This window comes from Tachypleus tridentatus, chromosome 13 (genome assembly GCF_004210375.1).
Source record: "Tachypleus tridentatus isolate NWPU-2018 chromosome 13, ASM421037v1, whole genome shotgun sequence".
Taxonomy (NCBI): domain Eukaryota; kingdom Metazoa; phylum Arthropoda; class Merostomata; order Xiphosura; family Limulidae; genus Tachypleus; species Tachypleus tridentatus.
This window is the reverse complement of record NC_134837.1, coordinates 111,290,809-111,302,758: the sequence shown is the minus strand read 5'-3', so window position 1 is coordinate 111,302,758 and position 11,950 is coordinate 111,290,809. Positions and strand designations below refer to the sequence as shown.

General features: G+C 34.5%; 1 protein-coding gene across 1 annotated transcript in view; it reads left to right on the top strand.

Moving 5' to 3' along the window:
• Positions 1 to 4,299: 4,299 nt before the first annotated feature.
• The window catches only part of LOC143238209 (Na(+)/citrate cotransporter-like), a 33,783-nt gene continuing 26,132 nt past the window's right edge, over positions 4,300 to 11,950 (top strand). Inside the window, exon 1 of the mRNA XM_076478242.1 lies at positions 4,300 to 4,513. Within this exon, the coding sequence (XP_076334357.1) occupies positions 4,406 to 4,513 (108 nt within the window). The 5' untranslated portion in view covers positions 4,300 to 4,405. The remainder of the gene's footprint in view (positions 4,514 to 11,950) is intronic.

Below are 11,950 nucleotides of genomic sequence, written 5' to 3'. Positions count from 1 at the left end.
CGTTGGTTCAGTGGCCGAGTAATTAGAGAGCTTGACTCGTAATTTGAGGGTTTCGGGTTCGCATTCCTATCTCACTAAATATGCTTCAGCAATGGGGATGTTAAAAAAGCAACGGTAAATCACACTATTCGTTGGTAAAAGAATAGCCTAAAAGGACAGTGATGACTAGCTGCCTTCCATCTAGTATTTTGTTACTAAATTAGAGGGAGAATACAGCAAGAAACTCGTGTAGTTTTGTGCAAAATTCAAAGCACACAAATACATCCGCATTTAGAAGAAACAGTCTGTGTAATCTTTCACTGGTTATATTAAATATTTTATCCAATTAAAGATGTTCCTATTAATGGCATTCTTGCAAGAAAAGCTAAATTGGTGAGTATATAATTCTGCAAGTGTCGGTAAATGAATATTTTTTACATGTGTCTCTGGTATTTATTCTAATTTAACAAATTCTTTAATTATTTTACACAGTCATTACTCATACAACACACGCTTCATCATATCCATAATTAATCATTAATTAGATAAATTGTAGCTTTAAAAGGCGCTTAACACTAATTAAATATTAACCCCTAATACGAGCGTTTAGCATTAATTCATTAGTTAATTAAATCATCATAAAAAAGAATGGTTTGTGCCAATTCACCATGGCTATATGTTACTCAATTGAGTGATAGACTCAGCAGATAACCCGATGTGGCTTTGCTGTAAGAAAACACACACATATTAAATATTTTAGTAATATTATTATGATAAAAAATATGGACACAATAATTTTTAATAATTTATTTTCTCTCATTAAAGATTTTTGCAAATTGATCTACATAAAAAAGGTACATATATTAAGGATGTATTTACATGTGTGTGTGTGTTTTTCTTATAGCAAAGTTGAGCCCACCGCAAAGAATCGAACCGCTGATTGTAGCGTTGTAATTCCGTAGACTTACCGCTGAACTAGCGATGGGCTAATATTAGAGAGAAACTAATACATACGATATGATATGCTATTCTGTTCACATATTGTTGCTTTCATTAATAGCATTGATTAATCTTTTTATTTTCGTTTGTCACTCATTATTATACTTTTATTAGGAATATAGTTTTGCATTACTGGAATTTCTATCTAGAAGACATAAGCTAGCTGAACCTAGCAAGACAATATTCTTACTTCCGAAACAAATATCGTTAACAGCGAAGGTACCCAACTGTATTTTAATCTTTTTAAGTAGAAACGTAAAAACGTTTTTTAAATAACTATACCAATGGCCAGGTTGGGTTTTAGTTTCACTCTCAGTTTATAGATTACTTCAGTTGGAAGTAATTATTACTGTAGGTGTTTTGTTAGTTATCTCCATGTATTTTATTGTCTCCATCATCATATGTACTTATCATCAGTAGTAATTTTTGGACTCGTAGAGCATAGCTTTACAATCTCGAATACAAAAGGCTTTTCTTTAAAATGATGGTCTAATAAAAGCTTAGAAACAATAATCCATAAATAAACACGTTAAATAAAGAATTACTCATGGTGATGTATATCGGTGTAAAATATATTTTGATAAAATATCTAAATTCAATGAAAAAATTGTTGTGCTAAATAAACTGAAAAACAAATCTCTTTTAAGTATTTGTAACTCTTCAGTTTTACTGGATAACTTTAAAGTTATTTTAGTAATAAAGCTCGTTGGTTTGTATTATCTAAAACATTAATTTCATTCTTATGCATTGCTATCTATAGGCATATGTTTTCAATGCAAGTAGTCCATTTCCAAAATTTCACAAACCATCTCTGTATTGAACTTTTTATTTCATTTTTATTGGATTTTAAAATGCTTTTACAAATGGTTATCAACCGATTGTAAAAAAATGTTATTTTACAATATGGTAATAAAATACGTTACATCATCAGAAACCGGAGTTACGAACAAAACATCAAGAATATATATTTTTATGTTTTGGTTAAGAATGTTACATTTTCTAGAGTACTGTAATATAAAGACAACACCTTACAAAATACTTCGTAAGGTACTTACGCTTTCCATAATATGCAATGTATGGAGACACCTTCAGCCAAAATTTCTTCAATAATCCCTTTAGCTTCAAAATATGAAAGTAATCGCGTAGCAATACGATCATCATCAAAACATTTTAATGAATATGTCGGAGGATGTAACTATATACTTTTGTATGTAGTTTATTTAAATTATCTATTAGTTGTGATGAAGCATCAGTTATAGTCATTTTTATTTCAACACTTAATTTTCTATTTCATTTTAGCTGTTACATTTCTATAGCCAATATCAAATAAATTCTGTTGATTTATGGTGCTGCCATCTGTTAGTACACGTTTTATTATTAACCGAGTGAGACAGCGAATTATTTATGGACGCATACCATCAGCAACAGTTTTAATATTCATGTAAACAATTAATACTAAATACTGAGTGAACAAGAACATGAGATGTCAATATTAAACAAATAAAAAGGTAAAGTAACAATTAAGTCTAAATATTAAGTATGTAATACTGTAAATTAATTGTTACACACATTCATATACGTATACATGCGAAGGTCCGGCATAGCCAGGCGTGCAACTCGTAATCTGAGGGTCGTGGGTTCGCATCCCCATCGTGCCAAACATGCTCGCCCTTTTAGCCGTGGGAGCGTTATAATATGACGGTCAATTAATATATATTATAAATACAGTATATCTCTAAATCGTATTTCTCACAATATGGCGTTACTTTTTTGTTTCAACGTTGCAAGACTGGTGATTTAAATTAAATGCACTTCAGTATATAGGATATTACTAACACCAATGAATGCTATCTAGAAAAGATATCTGAGGTAGCTTCAATTATGTATAGAATTAATTTACTGGTTCAAAATGACTGAACACCTTCTGCGACAGTTTTTAAATATACTGTAATTATGATAAAAGTTGCCTAAAAAATACGTCTGTACCCCTTACGACCATCTAAGGGTTACGGGTTCGAGTCCCTATCACATCAAACATGCTCGCCCTTTCAGTTGTTGAGAGGTTATAATGTGAAAGTCAATCCCATTATTCGTTGGTAAAAGAGTAGCCCAAGAGTTGGCGGTAGGTGGTGATGACCAACTGCCTTCCCTCTAGTCTTACACTGCTAAATTAGGGACGGCTAGCACAGATAGCCCTCGAGTAGCTTTGTGCGAAATTCAAAAAAACAAACAAACGTATACATGTTACACAAATGATGGGATGAACTTATTTTGAAACGAGCAATGTCAAGTCTATGAACTCCTCACTGATGTCTGTCACGTAGCGAAAGATGCACAATTTGAAATTGAACCTCCAAAATTACAATTTAACTAGTAATGATTATTATAATTTTTAATACTAATTAAATGTTTATAACGCTGGTAAACAGAGATATAAATTCATTGTATGTACTCTTAATTTCTTTGCTATTCTACAACACCACAAAATATTACACAAAGCAAGAACACTTTGCCGTTGTTAAACTTGTGGCATATTAATTAGATGAGTGTGCATACATATATATATTTATGATACAATATTTAGTCAGTTCTGGTTAGTATTACAAGACTCGAGTGTTACCTCACGTACTATCTAGTTAGTGTGTACTTCACAACAGTGAACTACACCATCATTTATTGTACAGCCTAAGGATAGAAACATGAGTTCTGACAATCATTGTTTTGTTAAAATAAGGTTAATATTACAAAATATAATCTAAATAGTACTCCAACGTAGTGGTTCACAGTTTTGTTTTGGGTTCAAAATTCTTATTCACACAGAAATAGCCGGTAACAATTCCTTTTGTTGGCTGGTTTAAGCGTAAAGCTACAAAATAGATATTTGGACTCTTTAAACTACAAGTGTGATGAAGCCCCGAATTTTAACGTGATAAGTAAGTAAACTCAGCGAAAATCCTCTGTGAGGCTTCAACCCAATAATATCTTAGTTTTCAGCACTTACTAAGCATTTACTAAGTACATAACAAAATATTTATATCATTCGAAAGTCGGTTAGTGACCTTTACACACAGTTTAACGTTCAATTTTTGCCGCAACCAATGGGCTTAGAAACAGTGTTTAACTGTGTGTTAACTACTTTCTAATTACATGTATTTTTAATGCAGTGTTAGAAGGGTAATGAATAGTAGTCTCTGATTGGGTGGAATAAGATAAGATTTGTAAGCACGTGGGATTCGGACACGCTCATTGGTTGGCTTTTTTGTATCTACTTTAAAGTATGACTATTTCAGCTCGAGGTAGAACTAGCAGTATTAAGAGTAAACCAAAATTTCAGTGAAACAAAAAGTTGGTTAAAATATTGTCGCTTAAATAGAAAAAAAAGAGTGTAAATGAAGTGATTAGGGTTATAAAGTTCAAAAATAACACAATGAAAAGAGCTATTCTCGACTTTTATCACAACTTTGTTTCTCTATGGAAGCTGATCGTTGTTTTTCTGGCCCTGATTTTACCAATTCATTTATTGGTTCAGACAAAAGTAAGTTCTACAGTCAACTCATTTTAAGTATATTTTATATAGGATATAAGTTGTTGCTTAGAGTATGTGATGTATTGGTTAATGCCATTTCCATGAAAATCATAAAATAATAGAAGTTTTCCAGATCTTTGAAAGCTTAATTTGTAGAGTCAACCTTGCCATGAATGAATATATATTTAGTATTTGTCATTTGTAAACGAAGGGCGAAACATTTATGTCTTCTTATATATCTTTCAAGTCAACATTAACAGCAAGCTTCCATTGAGTGCGTACTTTAATTACTTTTAATTAAGAACTAAATATTATTACAAAAAGACATTTTTTAAGTGATGAATATTATGATGACGTAATTTTGTATTATGATTGAACTAAGTATTACCAATTTTATAGTTCGTGTATTTTATTGTATAAGAGTTGACCAAACAGGTAGAGACAAACAAACAGGTATAAAGAGTAGCTTTGCCACTCATAATGTTAATCACTTTTCGTTCTTCTACATCAATATTTCAGTATAAAAATATCCAGTCTTATACTTCATGGTTTTCGTCGTTTGTAATCGAGCACACAGCTACACAATGAGCTATCTGCTCTCTGTACACCTCGTGTATAGAAACCAGGGATTCAAGCGTTACAATTCCGCAGACATACCACTGTGCCAGCTAATTATGGGTTTTAAAACAACTTTTATTTTGAAATGGAAATAATTTTAGTCCTTAAAAATCCAAGTAGTAAAACCAGTAAATATTAAATAAACTATAAAACACAACGTTTAAATTGCGCAACAATGTATCGAACAACAATTCGCGTTTATACCTATATTACTTTTAAATGAATATACACATATAGATTTTACTCAGCTTATATAAAAAATACGAAACTTTGATCTGTAGTGTCACCAACACTATGATATCTAGTTATTAGAACCAATTTCCACAATATCCGAATCATGGTTTTTATTCAAACTAACACTTTTATTTTTTAAGTGTCTAAATATCTGTACCATTGAATTCGTCCTTCTAGCCAACCTTATTAACATGCTTAATATTTTCTCAATTAAAAAAAAAAACGAGCCTAGTTTTTCATTGCCAAATCACTGGAATTTGTATTTAAAATGATTGTATCTTTTCCATATGCTGATCCACAAGTAATGATCAATTCAGTTTTTAGCTTTTAAATGAGCTACGTCACAAAATGATTTAATAAAAGGATGGTAATAAGATTAACACCTTTAAATCCTCTCACCTCATGCAGTCATGCATGTTCTTCGGGTTTGACCAATTCTATCTGGAGCCAGTCGTTGATGGACCTGTGTACAATTCCTCTTTGCTGACTATGAGTTAAAGGAATTATTCTTCTTAGGATTGTACTTCAGGTACTCTTTCTTCAACTGAGCAAAAACTTTTATTATCATGCTCATCATAAGCATTATAAAAATTATTTTCGTACGTAATTATATCATTCAAATTGATGATTAGAATGTTACAAGGTAGTTAAGAAAGAACATACTACATTTATCATTGAAATAAACCAAGTGCATTACATAATTCAAATGGTAAAATAATAGGTTGCCCTTATCCATATCGTACAGGAAAGGACGAGTTCTCTACTTGTTTTGTCGTTTTGCAGTTGTCAGTATCTACTTATTATAAGTTCATTTCTTCTGGCATCCTTTGTGAAGTGTTTTTATTCTCCACATGCTTTGTTTTGGTCCATAGTTCTCAACAATATGCCCTTTAAAGTTACACTTTACACATCTATTGTGTTCTATGTAACTGGCTATGTAATAAAAATTTACACCTCTTCTAAGTTATAGAAACAAGAAATTCATGTTTCATTACTATTCGATCTGATGATCCCATAGTTTCTACATGATATGTTTAGTTGCTCATTTCCGAGTTTAATGCATTCACGTTTCGTCACCAACCAAAAAAACGTTCCTTCTTAAAAATGTGATCCTACTTCACTTCAACCTAATTCTTATATGGTTGTAAATGAGCAACAAAAAATAACTTTCTGTTTACCATTTCACCTGTTTATTTTGGAATATTTTTCCAAATGAGCTTGATATGCCACCCATGGTACCTTTTTATCAGAGTTTGTTGTACAGTATTCCCTCGCTATTCGCGGGGGTTACGTTCTTAACCCCCCGCGAATAGCGAAAAACCGCGAATATTGGATGCAGTTTTAAAACTTCTATGTATGAGATTATATACGGTACTAAATGCTTCCCAGACACTTTCTAAAGACACTCTTACTCATTAATACAGTAATAATGTAGTAATATTGCATGCAGTCATGTATTTCACTAATGTAGTAATGATAATGTAAACACATTTTAATTTTGTACTGCAACAATATTTTAATCAAAAAGAAACGTAAGTACAGGAGGACAGTAACACCGCATAGTATAGTTACCCATACTGTATTACTGTACCGTAAAGTCATTTTCTATGCGTACAACACATGTATTAGAATTGACAGAAAGTGGAACAAATTTAAAGGCAAACTTAGACAGATAAATACAGTACGCACAGTTCAGGTAATAATAATACAGTACAGTACAATTCAGTAATAATATCCAATTAAAAACATTATTAATACACGGTCACAAAAATATGCACTGTACATACAGTGTATGCATTTATAAAAAAATACGTACTGTATTGCAATAATAATTGAAAAAAATTTAATATTGTTTGTGCACTCACCAATAATGAATGATAATAAAATGATGATGAAATTTGCTGTGCCATACGATGATGATGATAACACTAATGTACAGTATGGCACAGCTTAGCTGCTGCTTTACAGCACTTTAGGTAATTACTCCTCCTCTTCAGGCACTTAAGGAGAAAGCTCCATTTCTTCAGGAGAGTCAAGAGGTTGTGTTGTTTTTTTAGGAGAGTCAGGAGGAGGTGTCGTACTTTCTTCGGGTGTGGCTTGGTTTGACGTTTTGGGTACCTTCTTTAGGAACATGGTTATTGGCAGCTGGTTCCGTTGTTTTTTCATAGTGATGAATAGAGTTTTGTAGATCGACATGGTAGAGTTAATTGCATTTGAGAATTGCAGCGAACGAACCATGTAAGGGTCCCATGACTTGGCAGTCTCTTGCAAATCCTTTGCTTTTGACATGAGTTCAGCCAACCGTTCTAGAGTTAGACCCTCTTCCTCTTCCTCTTGTAATGGTTCTTTCTGGCCCTCTGTTTCTTCTTCACTGGCAGATTTCGTCAACTCTGCCAAATCTTCGTCCGTTAGAGGCTGAGAATGGGCGTTAATCAGGTCATTGAGCTCTTCATAAGTTATGTCATCAAAGCCTTCACCACCGATTAACTTTGCTAGTTTAACTGACTTGTTGACACCATCATGTTGAATTTCATCCGGTGAGAACCCTTTGTAATCATGAACACATTCTGACCACAGATTTTTCCAACATGCATTAAATGTTTCTTTTTCATGTCTTGAAGTGCCTTGTGTATGACTGTCAGGCACGATGCAATTGTGAAATTGCGCCAGTAATTCATTCTCGTCTATTTCATCAACTAATTGCTGAAGACAGTTGCCAGTGTAAAGTGCCTTAAAGGCACGAATCACTCCTTTATCCATAGGCTGGAGGAGGGATGTTGTGTTGGGAGGGAGGAACTCGATCTGGACTCCCACATGATACAAATCCATAGGGTGACCGCCAGCATTATCCATGAGCAGCAACACTCGAAATTCGAGTTCTTTTTTGCGAAGGTATTCTACCACTTGAGGGATGAAACACTGATGAAACCAGTTGGATGTCAGGAGCTTCGTAATCCAGGCCTTGGAATTATGCATCCAGAAGTCAGGCAAATTGATTTTCATTTTGTTCTTCAGAGCCCTGGGCTTTGCAGATTTATAAATGAGGCCGGGTTTCATCATCCAGCCAGCAGCATTGTCACACATAATAAGTGTCACTCTGTCCTTTTGTGCTTTGAATCCTGGGGCTTTCAGTTCGTCCTTCATGATGAAAGTTCTGGAAGGCATTTTTTTCCAGAACAACCCAGTCTCGTCCATGTTGAAGACCTGCTCTGGCTTGTATCCCTTCTCCTCAATGAGTTTCTTAAAGGCCTCAGGATACTTTGCTGCAGCGTCTGTGTCTGCAGATGCAGCTTCTCCGTGGGATTTTCCAAATCGTAGTTGGTAACGTTTCAGGAAACGATCGAACCAACCCTTGCTGGCATGAAATTCTTCGGCATCAGCTGCTGTTGATGGTCCTGGTTGTCCTTCAGTGAATTGAGAATATAATTTCAATGCCTTCTTTTGAATGATCTTAGTGTCCAAAGGGATATTTTTCTTTCGCAAGTCTTGTATCCACAATGCTAAGGCAGATTCCATCCTCACGATTGCTTTGTTTCTTACAACATTCACCATCTTAGCACTTCCACAAAAATTCGTATCTACACTAGCTCTGATTGCTTGTTCATTTTTCTTTATGTAACGCACGGTGCTCTCATTCACTCCGTAATGGCGTCCTACAGCAGCATAACCTTTTCCTTCCTTTATCATATCAAGCAGTTGAACCTTCTCATGCAGGGTCATAACCTTTTTCGGGCGCTTAAGTTCCTTGCCAGAAGCTGGAGGTGTAGGGCGTTTGAATGGCATTGTAGGGTGTAAATAATATTGTAAAAATAAACACTTGAATTCACAGTCCAAACAACCACGTTGAAAACTCACGCGCGAATGAAAGAGAGAAACAGCTGATCAGCAGCACGCGTATGCAGCCAATCAGCAAGAAGGAGAAACTAAAGCTGTCAGCCATTGGCTAAATTCAAACCTATTTTTTAGCCTCCTCGGGACCGAGCGCTGTGTGTGTGCGTGTGTAGTGAGTTACCGGCTGTGCTTTGCCGTTTGCGTTGTGGGGGAAGCTGAGGCAGTCAACCAATAGCAGCTCAGCCCATTGTTCGATAAAGACGTTAATCGATAAAACTGCTTGAGAGAGTAAATACAGACATACCCTTGAAAAGCGCTTTTAGTCTCTATGACCTACAAAAACCCGGTTTACCGAGCATTCGTTTTTATGACATTATGACGCTAGCCCGGTATACCGGCATACGATGCGATAGGGTTAAGAGCCTAACTCGCGAATATGCGGGGCCGCGAATGGGGAACCGCGAACAGATGAGGGTATACTGTATTTAATTTTGTTATCGCTGTTGAATTAGGCAGCTAAATTCTAGTGCTGGATTTGGAAATGATATGGCTAGATTAGTCCAGACAACTCATGCAGTAACAGATGACAGTGTTATAGAGAGAGCATTTGTAGAACAACTGATTCTCCTATTTTATATTTAGTGAAAAATGGTGTTTTGTTTCATTCTGTTCTTGACTTCTTTCTATACGTTAATGTTTTTCTTTACGGCCTTCCTCTTTTTCTTTGACGTCCTTTTACATTTTTTCAAAATTATTGTTGTAATCTTTCTGTACGTCAAATACTTTCAAAGATTTTGTCTTAAGATTTAATTTTATTTTTAGTTCTTATTTAAGTATTATTCTTTATTTTTCTATATTTTATTTTTTTAATTTTCATTTAACGTTTGGTCTTTTTTTACTTTTCAGTTTCATTCTTTTAGTTTCAATTCTACTTTTATTATTCCGGTTTTTATTGTTTTTTGTCTCTTTCTGGACTTTACTTTAAGTTTTATCAGTTCTAGCAAACATTCGTTTCGCTTTTGGATCTGGATCTCAGGGTGAAGTTTAGTAAAGTCATATTCCTTTCATCAAATGAATATAAGTTCTAACAGTAGTAGTAACGTGATCGTTCAGATGTGTTCAATCTAATGTCATATGGTAGTGATAACAAATTAATTATTTTTTCTTGATGTTTGCTACAGGATACTATAACTTGTGAACGATTGTAGACACTAGTTTATAAATAAAGCTTTGAATTTCAACACAAGTTTACCAGTTAATGGTACCAACATTAACTTGTAAATAAGCTCTTGTATTCGGTGAAACAAAATGGTGCAGTCTCACGCAATTCCTCGATCATGTGTTGCTGTCAAATCATCAATCACCCACAATGCGTTATATAAAACTATTTATTTCATCGCCTGGCATGGCCAAGCGTGTTAAGGCGTGCGACTCGTAATCTGAGAGTCGTGGGTTCGCATCCCCATCGCGCCAAACATTCTCGCCCTTTCAGCCGTGGGGACGTTATAATGTGACGGTCAATCCCACTTTTCGTTGGTAAAAGAGTAGCCCAAGAGTTGGCGGTGGGTGGTGATGACTAGCTGCCTTCCCTCTAGTCTTATACTGCTAAATTAGGGACGGCTAGCACAGATAGCCCTCGAGTAGCTTTGTGCGAAATTCAAAAACAAACAAACAAACAAACTTATTTCATCAAGTCGTAACACTGAAAATAGGCCCTAATGCGTGAGTAATGGTACCTGTTTATATCTTTTTACCTATCTTTATACCTTTATCTCTGTCTTTATATCTTTAAACCTATCTTTATATCTCTATACCTATCTTTTCATGCAGAAATTCATGAACGTTCTGATTTAGTTTATAACGAAAACATGTTCACAAAAGTTTGTATTTTAACTTTGCATGAAGATAGAATTTATAGTTTAAACTACCCACAAAACACCTTCAATATACATTTACACATGTTAGTTTAACAATCTTTCAAGGACAGTAAATTTAATGGTTCGAATGTGTTTTTCTTATAGCATAGCTACATCAGGCTATCTGCTGAGCCCACCGAGGGGAATCGAACCTTGATTGTAGCGTTGTAAATCCGTAGGTTTACCCGCTGTACTAGCGGGGGGCTTAATGGTTCGAATATTCATGAAAACTAAGAAATATCTGATCCAAGTTCGTCTCGTTCCCTGTGTTATAACTTAGTGATGACAAATTTGTGACATAAAGATATCAAAAGTTAATTACGCACAGAGCTAAAGTTTTCGAAGCATTTGAAACCGAAAACAAAACCTAAAATTACAGTTGGTGAAAACTTTCGGAACCACTGGACTTAGTGACTCTCCACCCTTATGATTTTCTATATAGTATCAGTTTTCTTATGATACTCCCTCCATATGTTTGTTAGTTATGATAACGTCATGACAATAGTTTTATGTAAAATATTTCTATTGGATGATTGTACAACGTAAATTAAATCTCCTACTTATCTATGTACTAAAAATATTAAAATTAAAAGAAATTTCGTTGTTCATTGTGTTAGAGCTAACTACCATTGTGGCTCATTTAACATTTCGCATGATATACGTTTACCCTTTCTTACGAACTTGGTCCTCGCGGTTTCAAATCCTCTTTCTACCAAGCATGCTCGCCATTTCAGCCATGTGGGCGTTATATGTCTTGATTAATCTCATTATTCGTTGTTAAAAGAGTAGCCCAAGAGGTGGCTGTAGGTAGTGTTGATTAGCTGCCTTCCCTCTAATTTTCACTGCT